This window comes from Calidris pugnax, unplaced genomic scaffold (genome assembly GCF_001431845.1).
Source record: "Calidris pugnax isolate Ruff unplaced genomic scaffold, ASM143184v1 scaffold11, whole genome shotgun sequence".
In the NCBI taxonomy this organism is placed as follows: Eukaryota; Metazoa; Chordata; class Aves; order Charadriiformes; family Scolopacidae; genus Calidris; species Calidris pugnax.
In genome coordinates, this window is record NW_015090803.1 from 15640847 (window position 1) to 15656092 (window position 15246).

Here is a 15246-nt window from a genome sequence, read left to right on the forward strand (position 1 = left end):
CTAAATACCTGGTCATCTGATGATCTAAGGGAAATAAGAGGACTCCCATCTTCAAAACTGCACAAAATGGAACTTGCCAAATCTTATTCCTAAATATGATAACCTACATTCTCAGCTGAAAAAAAAACTATGGGGAAACTCGTACAGTTGATACTCTCTGTATCACAAAAGAATTACGTAACTGTCTAGTTTCAACATTATATAAAGGTTTCTCTCATCTCACTGCAATACTTTTGAATGTTTTAGTCAAATGTATTCTGTCAGCTTTAAAACTATTTCTTTTTACTTTTCTGTTTATGGTATATAGGGCTTGTTGTAGGTTGAAGTTTTTTGTTCAAGTTAAATGAGTTTTGTTATAAACTGTGTGTGCAGATCTCAAGTGATAGTCTTTTAATAGATGTCAGATACACTTTAATGTTACTCTCTTTTATTTCGGTAACGTTTTAATTAATTCATACTGATTGAATAAATGTACATTGAGACTTGTTTCCTAATGAGGGCACATTTAGAGGAAAGGTTTTGCATCATTCTGATATCCTGTGGGTAATTATATCCTAATTATATGGTGGGGGGAAAAAAGTCTATAACTCAGTGCTGATATTGTTCATTGGACCCAATTAATTACATGCACATAATGAAAGTTCATGATAAGGTTGACTGGCAGTGAGTTTAAAAATCTTTAACTCAATTGAATCCTAGCCTACCAAGAGTACAGAATTAGATCATAACCAGGTTAAAACCTGGGTATTGGAATGAAATGAGTGAGTAGTGAAGAAAAGAGATTGGTCTCTGCTTCTGGTGGAGCTTCTCACCCCCACCCCTCTATAAGGCAGAAAGGGAAAAACACAAATGTACATTTTGGCTTCTTCATTTCATGCCTTCCTTTACTTTGCTCCATTTATTGATGGACACATAGGATCTTCTAATTTGTATTTAAGTTTGTAGAAAAGTAATTAGATTTTTCTGTTTCCCACCAAAATAGATGTAGCCTTGGATAATGACATATCAACCAATGAAAGCCTACTATTTAATAAGTATTTACTTATTTCATAATGTATGATGATTTTGAGTCTCCTATTGTTTGTAAGAGTTTTACAATGAATTATTTTTTTACTTAATATCTAACATTGGTCTTTAAAGCTATCATTAAAACTGCTGATTATGGGATAAAAAGAAAATTATAAAATAAATTGTAAAACAGAAGGTAGTCTGATTACAATGTGAGTGTTACTACATGGCAGTTATCACTGTCTCCATAGTAACCAGTTTATTTTAAAGGGGGAGGGTCTGGTGTAATATTGAAGACAAATAGTAGTGGAAATAAAATTAAAAGTTGGATGTTTCCTTGTGGTCAGTTTTCAGCTTCATTGTTCAGAATTCTGGTCCTCTTCATAAAAAGTTTGGAACAACTCACTTTTTGTTTCTTTTCTCTTAACGGATGAAATTTTCTCTTTTTTTGTCTAGTGAAGATTTTTGTAACTTTTTAGGAAAAAATCATTTGAGCATAAGTTCTCTTCATATAAATATATAATATACAGTTTTTTATATAAAATGTATAGAGAGTTTTTATGCATCATAAAGATGTTTATATACATATAAAATACGATCATAAGTTGTATACACTTGACCTCATTTTAAAATACAAACAGCTGTTTATTTTGGTGGAGGAAACAGATGTATCTCATTTGGGTTGTTTTTGAGTTGGTTTGGCATTTTACTATACAAGAGCATAAATGTTCAAAAGTCTTCTTTAAAGCAAGTCCTATTTAGGCATGTAAAACAGTATACACACAGCAGATTACAAATGTTTTTGCTAAGCAATGTGTCTTGTGAAGCTAAAAAAATATATATTATGAGATGTAGCATCAAACTTTTGTGTAAATATAGCAAGTGTGTTGAGATCCTGGCAAAAAGTAATACAAAGTTGAAAATATTCTACAATAATTTTCTTTGGCTGTCAGTATATCAGACTAGATAAAATAGCTAATGGCTGTGTTATAATTGAAGCATAGTTCAATAGATATTTTTCCATGTCTGATAATGTCTAGTTTTCCATGTCTGTTTCACTAATACTGTTTTCCTGTGAGGCAGGTAAACGTAACTCACATAGGAAAGCAGAGATGTAGAGAAAGGAAAAGGGAATTAGCAGTTGCTGGTTGAAGAATGAGCTTTCTAATCTCTTTTCCGGTTTTTAATCCTAAAATGATTCTTCTCTTTTTATTATAGTAGAGATCAGTTGTAACTCAGTTGACTCCAAGCTCAACACCAAGTGCAGAAAGTCAGTGCACTGTATAAGCATCTTTATGAGCAACTCAGTCCTTTGAAGCTGAGTATAGCCTTATTCTGAATTTCTGAACAAAGATACTATGAAAAACCCCAGTTATTTGATATATCTATTCTTCTATGGGGAAGCAAATTTAAATCTGGTTGTTGAATATTAGGTAATGACATAGCAATTCAAACAGATTCAAAAAAAACAAAACACTTTTTTCCTTTTCAATTGTCTATCATATTGCAGATTCAGTTCTCTAAGAATCTAAACCAGACTTGAAATATAATGGTGTGCTTATCTACACTAAGAGCTTTTTCATTTCTTTGAAGTCAGAAGGAAATTAATAATTGCCCCGGAGGAAAATGTATCTTCCTAACTAATTATCTGTTCGGCAAACACAGTTCAATGTTAAAATAATAAGATGCTGATAAACTGAAATGGCAGCCGTTCAATCATTTTAAGTTATATCTAGTTGCCTGCCCACAGCTCATCACTGCTGTCTGTCCCTAAGTTTATTTCTTACATCCTCTCCCATTGTAGTTTAATATGTTTCTATTTTCAAAATTCTTTCCCAACTCTTGTGTCTTTCTGGACGACGTATATAATTGCCAACTATAGTCCAAGTTAATTTTAGGTTGCGAATTAAATTGAAGGTCTTGGGCCCTACACTTGGTGCACGTTCATGCATATATTGAATGGGTGCAAGATGTAAGGCAAATTATAGTCAGCCACCTAAATGAACTAAGGCCAAGATGCTAAATGAGAAATTCTGGACTGTGATTTTCATCTTTAGTAAGACATATTAAACTATCAACACAAAGTATATATACAAAGTTACCATGTAGCGATGCCTTGTTCACAACGGTCTTTTGGTTGGCTGTTTTGAAGAATATAATTTCTATTCCAGCCTTGTCTTTTTTTCACATATTTTGGCTACTAGTAATGTGGGTGACAAAATATCTCCTTCTGATTGACATAATGATGCGAGGGGTAGTTTTTTGGGGTTTAGGTGGTTTTTTGGTTTGTTGGTTTGTGGTTTTTTTTTTGTTTGTTTGTTTGTTTTTCTGGAAATGTTTCTATCAAGACAGTCTGAGTTAAGTTGGAAGCCATACCTTTCCTTTGTAGTATGGGCATGTGCAGCTCACTGGACAGTATTTTTGCTAGTGAATTGGTTGCTAACCTTGTTCACAGGATGACTTTTACTTTCAGCCTGTGGATGCAGAGCTGGGTATTGTGCTACAGCATTATGAACTTTTGAGGCAGCATAATGTGATATCCAAATATTGGCCCTTCTCATTAGTATGTAGACAGGGTAAGAGCTGGAACTGTGGAGAAGATTTTATAAAGTAAATTCTCAAAATACTTTAGCACATCTAAATCGTAGTTAGTTGGATGTGATGTCTACTAGATATTACACTAGATTGCTCTCCAGGTTTTGGGGTAGTGAAGGTGGCTTTTTTGCAGCTTTCAGAGTGTCTGAATCTTTGATTCTCTTTGCTTATTGTGTAACTCTGGACAGAAATTGCATGGAATGGAACTTTTGTAAGCAAAGTTTACAAAATGACAGTCTAGGAGTACCTATTCTAATATTTCATTGCATATTAACGTACAGGTTTTGCATCCCTTGGAGATCCCATGTCATTAAACAAAATAGCTCTTGGGGATCATGGAGCAACCTTCCTCCAAGTTCCTGAAAAAACCACAAAGCATCAGTTTAGTATTCACGTGGCCTCCATTCTGCAAGCATTTGAGGATACCTTTACACGATACTCCACGCATTCCATCTGATCTTCCATGAACAGATTCCCCTGATCAATGCCTTTTAGAGTTCTAAAATAAGATATTTTTTATAACTCTTTCAGTTTATGGGTATTAACGTAGAATTTGGTTCTCTCCTTATGCACTCACATCCCCAAGTTGGGTCTTTGGGTATATCTCTCATCTGGTATAAAAGAAGTAATTATCATACAGAAGGAATCTCAAGTTTTCTGTAGTTACTTGAAAAACTGTAATTGTATTAACTATTCATTAATGGATTTGCAATCACATTTAATGAATAAGTAAAATGGTGGTTAATGTATAAAATAAATTGATTTAAATAATCTCAGCTATGTAAGAAATAATCCAGAAAAATAGATTTACACTTATTAAGTGAACAGATTCCCCTGATCAATGCCTTTCAAGTTTCAGAGTTCTAAAATAAGATATTTTTTTATTACTCTTTCAGTTTATGCGTATTAACATAGAATTTGGTTCTCTCCTTATGCACTCCCATCCCCAAGTTGGGTCTTTGGGTATATCTCTCATCTGGTATAAAAGAAGTAATTATCATACAGAAGGAATCTCAAGTTTTCTGTAGTTACTTGAAAAACTGTAATGGTATTAACTATTGACTAATGGATTTATGATCACATTTAATGGATAAGTAAAATGGTGGTTAATGTATAAAATAAATTGATTTAAATAATCTCAGCTATGTAAGAAATAATCCAGAAAAATAGATTTACACTTATTGATTAAGAGACAAGGTGGGAAAAACCAACTTTTGCTGCATTGGCATTGGATTCTGTGTTAGCAGTTAAAATGCAAAGAGAAGAGACAAGGTGGGGAAAAAACAACTTTTGCTGCATTGGCATTAGATTCTGTGTTAGCAGTTAAAATGCAAAGAGCATCCCCAAGTTGGGTCTTTGGGTATATCTCTCATCTGGTATAAAAGAAGTAATTATCATACAGAAGGAATCTCAAGTTTTCTGTAGTTACTTGAAAAACTGTAATGGTATTAACTATTGACTAATGGATTTATGATCACATTTAATGGATAAGTAAAATGGTGGTTAATGTATAAAATAAATTGATTTAAATAATCTCAGCTATGTAAGAAATAATCCAGAAAAATAGATTTACACTTATTGATTAAGAGACAAGGTGGGAAAAACCAACTTTTGCTGCATTGGCATTGGATTCTGTGTTAGCAGTTAAAATGCAAAGAGGTAACTATTTAGTAAGCTGTTACCTAATCTGCTTTTTTTATAATAGCTGTGATACAATATGATATTTCTAAATATCAGTGTTTTGTGTAAAGGAAAAGACTGTACCTCTGTATAAAGAAAGAGGAGAAATGCTTTTTGAGAATGAATGTTGTATAGCTTTGTCAATTGCAGTAGAAGAAAGCTTTTTAAATAAGATTCCTTGCTTTGGATGAGGAGTCAAAGGCTTGGAAGATAAAATAAAAAAAAGTACTCCCCAGGTACCAGGTAGCTCTTTTTACTATTCAAAAGAATATAGTCCTCAGGTTTTCAATTTTTGTAGCTGGTGATAAAATGATCCCAGAATATAAATTATAGAATATGACAACCAAAAAGTTGAGGGAGTACGGTTGTGCAAATGTGTTAAAAAAAAAAAAAAGCGCTGTGTATGGTTGTTGTTAAGGGCAACTGCTGCAAGGTATGGTTCCTTGTGAGGGCTCTCTCCGTGCCCCTCACCATCCCAGCTGTTCCGTGTCCCAGCCTAACGTTGTCTTTTTCCAACAGACGCTACCCACTTTAGGAGGTTTGCTCCCTGAGGTGCGTAACGGGAGGCATCCATGTGCGCACGAGTACTAACCGATCATGATCCTGTACATTCTTGCTGCTATAAAAGTGCATTTTGGGGCTGAACTAAAAAAATAATCTAGGTGTGGTATTTTGTGTTGTCATTGGAAAGGTCTTGTCTTATTTATAAATTCTTTTTTCTTATTTGGATGGATAAGGGAGAGATAATTGAATAGTTCTTATCTGACAATGATCTCTGGAGCATCACTGAATGGTAGAAGCTCCAGTTAATGGATATTAGCTTCAAAGTGGGGATTCAAGGGGAGAAAAAAAAGGTATGAGAGATGAAAAAATGGGTGGAAAAAACCGTTTGTTGTGGTAAGTACAATTTTGAAAGGTATGTACTCTGGCACATACCAAAAGAACAGAAAAGCTTGATTCTTTGAGCCATCAAAATGTACAATAGCTTTTTAAAATGCTGTATTCAGCAACTCTTCAACCTCATGCATGTCCACTAAACAAAATGGTTCATAGATACGTTTATCATTTTGTATGCTTTAAGTTACAAGATATTAAATGCGGCACAACTGTTGCAGAAACGTTTCTTACCTTGAAAAATAAAGTTTTGCATTTTGTAAAACCATTTATTCAATGCATGTCAAATTTGACTTAATACTGTTGGAATTTGTAGGCTATTATCCACAGGTGATTTTATTAAACTGTTATTATCTCATTAAAAAATTACACTGTTTAGTTCCTGGCACTCTCGGATAGCATAGTAATGTTAGAGTTCCTGAAAGAAAGGTATTCAAACAGCCATGTACAACTGGATTAGAAAGCCAGTGTTTTATTTCATATATAAAACAAAGTATCTGTGCAAGAACATTTTAAAGAGGTTTTTTTAAGAATTTTAAAGCGGTTTTTTCATATTTCATTAATAGATTTAGTCAGTAGAATTAAGATACACATCATTATATTATTTCATACGAACTGTAAGTTAGATCCTCGCTAGTATGACAAGTATCTAGAAATTATAAGACATATAACTCTAGGAAATCTAGAATCTCCTATCAGCTTCAGAAATGTTTCAGAGAGTGCTATTGGTACCTGTAGTGACATGTATTGAATGTATATAAGATGTGTGCCACGAAATACTTTATACTTCCTTCAAAAATCACCATTGAAGGAAGCAGACCTTCAATTATAATGAAGTCAGGTGTCCATATTTGATTTTTTTAATAGATGTCTAGACAACTCTGAGTCATGAATATACTTTTTCCTTTATATTGTATGAGGTGCATGTCCTAACCTTGTGTAGTCACTGCTCAGGAGGAGCTGTTTTTGTCCGTGAGTCAAGCAATTGTTTTGCTTATGGGACAGGTAATATAAATTGGAAAGGAGATGTTGCTAGTGCAGCAGTCACGGGGCTGGGGTCAGCTGAGGGTATTTGCTGCTGTGTCTCTATCGTGTTGGACCAACAACAACAAAAAAATATCCAAAACTTTGCTTGAGGTAATTGTTACAGCATTTTGCTTGTTAAGGGATTGATAACAGCAGGTTTGGGTACTGTAGTAAACATCCTTTATGTAAAGACAATTCTCAGCAGTGTATAAATACTTTTCCTCTAAGTAATAGCATGATATACACAAGAAGATTTTTAGTGCCACACTTCATAAGTTAGACCTCTTTTGAACAGTGGTTATTTAACCTCTCTAAAAGCACATACTTGGTGTACTGGATCTGCTCCTTTCTGTTACCTTTTTCTTTGAACTATCACAAATATGTTGTTTAGCTTAACATTTTTCTATACTTTTTAGAATTTGCTCTCCATCTCTGATTTTTGTTAGAAATCGGGGTTTTTTATGAGCTGTGTGTCTGCATTACTGACAGTCTAATTTTTTAAGATTTTGCTTTATCCAAGAGGCAGATTTGGCTCTGATATAAAATCCTGTTTAACGTGGTATGCTTGCTTTTTATAAAACGTAGTGTTTTTCAAGGATAGTTATTAGCAAAATTGTTTTAAACCCCAAAACTGCTTCTTATATATGTAGTGAAGCGTGAAGCATCCTTTATATTAAAGTTTCTTACTCTCTGTCCTTGGCACTAACAAATACCGTGGTGCATTGATGTTTTGTGGTAGTTCACAAACATTACTCTGTTTGGGTACTAGTTTCTAGTACTTCTAGTTTCTAAAATTTCGTCAAATAATGAAGTGCAGAGTCAGTAATTTCTTAGGCACTGATATGGAGAGTGTTTGTGTTTTGAAGGTTGAGGCTGAAGTGAATAGCTCTAATTGCTTTTACTGTTTTCTGTTTAAAGCAATGATGCTGTAGTCTGGACTCTTGGACCTCCTCTTGGACTGATCAAGTTACTCAAAGCATCCAAGAGCTCTTAGGAATCTCACTGCATATGGGAAATAGTGTAGATTCCCCCCTTTATTATTTATTTTTTTCCTGTGACATTGGTTTGACAGTCCTTTTATAAGCAATGGGATCAGATTGCCACAGTTCCCCAAGCACTTTGCAACCCATAGCAGCCCAGGATGACTTGGGCTACTGTTTGCATCAGGGCTAGGTTGAGACTCTGTCAGTCTTCAAATTTAAGGACACTGAAGATGGTATAAAACCAGTGATGGTCCACATCTGTGTTAGCAGGCACTGAATTAAACTGAGAGTTATTCCTTTCCTACCAGAGAATCTATGTGAATGTTTCTTTGCAGAAAGAGCGGCGAGGATTAATTGCTGATGCCATCCCTAGGGCACAGTTTAAACCGCTGCAGAAAGAGCGGTGAGGATTAATTGCTGATGCCATCCCTAGGGCTTGGCCTGGAATGGGACATAAATGGTGACATTTAATGAGCTTCTTACTGAGTGCGGTTGCAGGGGGTGCTACAGTGTCCTTCATGCTCTTTTTTCTTGCAGCCCGTTTCTCTGACCAGTTTAAAGCCTCCTTGCACTTGTGGAGTGCGGGAAATGACCGGAGTGCAGTTGGGATTGGGGACACTGGTTCTATTTGGTAAACATCGGCACCTTAATTTCTGGTGTGCTTATAGACAACCTAAAAGGACATGCTGGGTGCAGTTAATAAATAGGATAAATGAGATACAAAGAGCAAGGATTTTTATTTTTTTTTTCCAGAGTTCTCTGAAATGACCTGACAACAGTTGAAAATATGATTACAGCAACATACTTCTGGGCTTTTCTCTTTCAAATAACCATCTGATTTTGCTGTGTCTCAGCATCAATAGTTGCCAATGGCTTAGAATCTGATGTAGATTCTGTTTTGTTTTTTTCTGATACAAAATACATATTTTATAAAAAGCCACTCAGCCAATTGATTATGGTCCATTTAGGGCAGGTATATTTTGCCAAAGTGGTTAAGTACTCTTGAAGCATCCAACCTTTGCTAGCAGTTGGGATGCCATTTTGATAAATCACTGATCTCTTATCAATGTGCTTATTAAACGATCAAGTATTTTGTATGATTTGCTTTCAAGTTTCAGAATGCCATCCTGGCAATGGCAGATTATCTTTTCACATCATTGCATTAATTTGTGTTGTGACTGCACAGTTTCCATCCATCTATTGCCTAGTCATTGTGGAATGTCCAGGCACATAGATAGATGTTATGTGAAGTGGCGGGACATTGTGTAATAACTTGACTGAGATCTCGTTTTCATTAAAGCAGAATCTGACATTATTCTATACTCAAAAAACAACTTTGTGGAGGCAGAGTCTCAGTTACAGTCTCATACCATTATATCATGTGTTAAAATATTCCATTTTCTCCTTTTCTCTTCTGTTCTCAAGGAAAGACAGGCAACAGTGAAAAAAGAAAAGAGTTGTCCCCAGCAAATGAACAAACTGGGAGAACGGAACAAAATGCAAAGAGCAAATTCCGTCACTGTGGATGGACAAGGTCTTCAGGTGTGATTATTGTTATTTTAATTTTAAGGAGATAACTGCAGGTATGAAGACAATGATAGAACGAGCAATCTTTACAGTGGAATAGTTCCTATATGTTCACTCTTCTAATATTTCACTTTTACTTATTCAAAAATAGGTAAATTCGTCCATCTGTTCAGGAATCCTGCGGTGCAAATCTGCTTATTGTGTGATTGGTAGGATTTCCCAAGATATTAAGAGGGAGGGAAAACTAGCTCCATAACAGTTGAACTCAATTGTTTTAGTATCTGTCATGCACCATTGTGTGAATTTACATGTCTTGATAACTGTCTGGACCTATTAATTAACAGAAAGATGGAGTAAACGTCAAGGATGTTATTTTCCAGGTATTTCCAAGCAGGTTATGTGGCACATCAAAATTAAGATTGAAGTAAGGTGATTTCCATAATAGCCATATCTAGAATAAAAATGGAAGTTTTTTCTACTTGAAAGAAAAACTTTCATGTGTGCTGAGCTAATGTTATTTTAGGGAGGTCACTTAGAGGTGCGCCAGAAGTTCTTCCTGAACTGCTTGACTTCTTTCCCTTGAGATATGAGTAGTTTTGAGTAAAATCAATGTTCACATATATGATACTGCTGCTTTATTTCCTCAGGAGTTAAACGATTATCATGATAACAATGTGATAATCATTTAATATACGTAGTTGACTGTTCTCTGCATCCTTTGATGTGTTGCAATTGAGCTCAGTAAAACGTAAAAGATTCTGTTATCATATATCAAATGCTGTATAGCTCATAATTATTTCATTATATACTTTATTGTGTCAGAATAGAAAGGCTTATTTTATTGTTTCATCTGTTTAGGTTAGTGAAACCTTCTTGTTATGACAACTCAGTGAAAAGGGAAAAAAAAAACAACCTTTAAACCTATGCAGTCACGTGGCTGCTTCATTGATGGTGTAGTACGATATTACAGTGATCATTATCCATGGCTTTCAAGGCTCTCTTCCTGCACTTACCATCCTCAAAGGCTGCATTGCTATCCAGATCAGCTGTGCCAGAGCACGAAACAAAAAAGCCAGAGTAATCAAGACAGAAAACTCAAGTTCTGTCTAATCTATCACAGTGTGACTAATAAAACCATGCTAAAGGAAGCACACAGGGCTTTCTAACTTTTGGGTGATATCCGTGCAATTCCAGTGAGTTCAACTGGTCTAGATGAAGGACCATCTTTTGCATCTCCTTTTAGTAGCAGCACCACTTATTATTATGAATTTTGATTTTACCCCAAGCATTAGATTTTTTATGCTTATAGTATATTTTCAGGTATTTTTCAAGTTCCTATTTCCCACTCATGGGATACAGTGCCCGATCTGTTCAAAATAGCAAACTCCTGACACCACTGACTCTTTCACATACAACTTTAAATTATTAATATTTCTAGTTTCAGATAATTAGGACATAAATTTTTCTATAAGTTTGTTAGTATGATCCAAAACTTATGTTCTATCTTCTCTTTCCATGATGGATCCAAAGCCTAGGGATTCATCATTACTTTCATTTATTATTGCTTGAGAAGGGAAGAAGGAGTGAGTTTTAAGATGGTAGAATAATTATTGACTGGAATTGCGTTTTCTGAAGTGCTTACTGTTCTGTAATGCCACATCTATACCATAGTGCACAATGTAATACTGGTAATCATAGTGATAACGTTAGAAAGTTCCTATATGTTCACTCTTCTAATATTTCACTTTTACTTATTCAAAAATAGGTAAATTCGTCCATCTGTTCAGGAATCCTGCGGTGCAAATCTTCCTATACGTTCACTCTTCTAATTCACTTTTACTTATCCAAAAATAGGTAAATTCTTCCATCTGTTCAGGAATCCTGCGGTGCAAATCTGCTTATTGTGTGATTGGTAGGATTTCCCAAGATATTAAGAGGGAGGGAAAACTAGCTCCATAACACTTACATTGCGGGGTGAAGTTGAACTCAATTGTTTTAGTATCTGTCATGCACCATTGTGTGAATTTACATGTCTTGATAACTGTCTGGACCTATTAATTAACAGAAAGATGGAGTAAACGTCAAGGATGTTATAATAACTCTTTGTTTGGACCTGTTAATTAACAGAAAGATGGAGTAAACGTCAAGGATGTTATTTTCCAGGTATTTCCAAGCAGGTTATGTGGCACATCAAAATTAAGATTGAAGTAAGGTGATTTCCATAATAGCCATATCTAGAATAAAAATGGAAGTTTTTTCTACTTGAAAGAAAAACTTTCATGTGTGCTGAGCTAATGTTATTTTAGGGAGGTCACTTAGAGGTGCGCCAGAAGTTCTTCCTGAACTGCTTGACTTCTTTCCCTTGAGATATGAGTAGTTTTGAGTAAAATCAATGTTCACATATATGATACTGCTGCTTTATTTCCTCAGGAGTTAAACGATTATCATGATAACAATGTGATAATCATTTAATATACGTAGTTGACTGTTCTCTGCATCCTTTGATGTGTTGCAATTGAGCTCAGTAAAACGTAAAAGATTCTGTTATCATATATCAAATGCTGTATAGCTCATAATTATTTCATTATATACTTTATTGTGTCAGAATAGAAAGGCTTATTTTATTGTTTCATCTGTTTAGGTTAGTGAAACCTTCTTGTTATGACAACTCAGTGAAAAGGGAAAAAAAAAACAACCTTTAAACCTATGCAGTCACGTGGCTGCTTCATTGATGGTGTAGTACGATATTACAGTGATCATTATCCATGGCTTTCAAGGCTCTCTTCCTGCACTTACCATCCTCAAAGGCTGCATTGCTATCCAGATCAGCTGTGCCAGAGCACGAAACAAAAAAGCCAGAGTAATCAAGACAGAAAACTCAAGTTCTGTCTAATCTATCACAGTGTGACTAATAAAACCATGCTAAAGGAAGCACACAGGGCTTTCTAACTTTTGGGTGATATCCGTGCAATTCCAGTGAGTTCAACTGGTCTAGATGAAGGACCATCTTTTGCATCTCCTTTTAGTAGCAGCACCACTTATTATTATGAATTTTGATTTTACCCCAAGCATTAGATTTTTTATGCTTATAGTATATTTTCAGGTATTTTTCAAGTTCCTATTTCCCACTCATGGGATACAGTGCCCGATCTGTTCAAAATAGCAAACTCCTGACACCACTGACTCTTTCACATACAACTTTAAATTATTAATATTTCTAGTTTCAGATAATTAGGACATAAATTTTTCTATAAGTTTGTTAGTATGATCCAAAACTTATGTTCTATCTTCTCTTTCCATGATGGATCCAAAGCCTAGGGATTCATCATTACTTTCATTTATTATTGCTTGAGAAGGGAAGAAGGAGTGAGTTTTAAGATGGTAGAATAATTATTGACTGGAATTGCGTTTTCTGAAGTGCTTACTGTTCTGTAATGCCACATCTATACCATAGTGCACAATGTAATACTGGTAATCATAGTGATAACGTTAGAAATAATGCTGCAGTGTTGACCCTAATTTGCTGCTTATGCTGTGGTTTTTGTTTTTCTCTGTTGGATAAAATTGGTTTCAAGTAACAGGAATCCATCTTAGCACCAACTATTAAATTTTTGATCCGCATCAGTAACTATAACCTGATCATTGTGAAGGCTGAGTGGACCTCAAAGGATACCACGGTGAAAGGCTGGTAGAGAGAGTGAGATTATTAGTGGTTTTTTCACTCACAGATTGTACAATTTTGGAACTATTTCCACAAAGATGTAAGTTTCCATTAATATAACTGGTAATTAATATTAGTATTTTGCCAAAAGATGGTCTGGAGCAAAAAATTTCTGTAGCTGATTAAAGTGTACTACTCTGATTCTTCCATATCTAGCCCAAACGTGCTACTCTGATTCTAATACTCTAATTTTGCTGGCATGGTGTCCTTTTAACATGATCTTCACTGAACAGAAAAAGAATTTTTGTGACTTCTTTTTGGAAACTATTTTTATTCAAAAAACTTGATCATTACGTTAATTGCATTGGTTTATGATTTAAGTTCCCAACATAATATATCAAAGACATCCAACAAGTCTTCATGCTACTTCTTTTAGACCTCTGTTTTCAGTATGCTACTCTAATCCTCCCATATCTAGCCCAAACGTGCTACTCTGATTCTAATACTCTAATTTTGCTGGCATGGTGTCCTTTTAACATGATCTTCACTGAACAGAAAAAGAATTTTTGTGACTTCTTTTTGGAAACTTTTTCTATTCAAAAAACTTGATCATTACGTTAATTGCATTGGTTTATGATTTAAGTTCCCAAGATATATCAAAGATATCCAGCAAATCTTCATACTACTTCTTTTAGACCTCTGTTTTCAGTATGGGAGAAGCTTTATATAGTTGATCCACCACCTTTTTTGTGGTTTTGTTGGTGTTTTTTTTTTAAGTCACTTGTCCAATAACTTTGTGGAGATTGCCTTTAAGTTATGCTAGATTAATACTTGAAAATGTTCACCAATTTAGTTTAAATCTTCAGTTGTATTGTTTATCATATGGAAAGTTCTGCATTATCTAGAAAAGTAATTTGGAAAAGCTGTAAATTCATTGAAAGAGCCCTTATTTTTGAATTGGAAGTAATACAAACTGGTTGTTAGATGAAATTCATTGAAAGAGGCCTTATTTTTCAATTGGAAGTAATACAAACTGGTTGTTAGATTTTTTTGATGGTCCTAAACCTACTACTTGTAATAATATGGTTAAGTTTTGAAATAAAAGATTTAAAATAGAAAAAAAAGTTCATAATTTAGCTTTTGTTGCGGAAAGTATCAAGACCCAACCTTCCTTCCATCAGACAGCATTGTGCGGATAACGTAGTGGCAGTGGAGATCTGCACGACTTAAAGACAATTAATCATAGTTAAGCACATTCATCTTACTTCTTTGTAGCTAACCAGCATAATGATCAGGATTATTATTTCTAATTAGAGGAAGTAATAGATCATGTATAACCTTAGGATGAGTCTCATTAATTAACCTGCGTCCTAAGGGAGTTCAGTAGGTAGTCCATCTCTGTCACAATGAGCACCATTGGTTTACACTTAGTTCACAGGAACAAACATCATGGGAATTGGCTAAATAACTAAAATTGATTAAAACAGTAGATAAAAATTAAATATATGACAAACTTCACTACATCCTGCCATTTGATATATGTTTCAACACACAGCACTGTACTATAACCACGTACCGTGCCAGACTGTGATACTGGGTTGGTTTTATGCTGGGCTTAATTCCAGTGAAACTTTGCTGGAGTTTTTCATTATTTGTTGTGTATATTGGAACGGATTTGGATCTGTTGTTTGTGAAGTTATGGATGGAGTTGACACACTAGCGCTTAACGCTTCCTACTAGAAGTGCTTTTGGATTCCTATGGGATTATATACCTGTCTATAGGATGCCTGTAAGACTCTTTAGCTCTTGTGTTTCTCGAGTTCTGCCTCACATTTATGAAATTACATTTTATGAAATCTTCAGCTGAAAAGA

The 15246-nt window shown here is 34.7% G+C and overlaps 1 protein-coding gene across 9 annotated transcripts in view; it reads left to right on the top strand.

Moving 5' to 3' along the window:
- DGKB (diacylglycerol kinase, beta 90kDa) overlaps positions 1-15246 on the top strand; it is a 467667-nt gene that overhangs the window by 229077 nt on the left and 223344 nt on the right. For 7 of the 9 annotated variants that reach the window (XM_014937895.1, XM_014937893.1, XM_014937903.1 and 4 more), the window contains 2 exons: positions 5803-5835; positions 9612-9728. In XM_014937895.1, the coding sequence (XP_014793381.1) occupies positions 5803-5835; positions 9612-9728 (150 nt within the window). The remainder of the gene's footprint in view (positions 1-5802; positions 5836-9611; positions 9729-15246) is intronic. The other 2 variants (XM_014937898.1, XM_014937902.1) reach the window with 1 other exon arrangement.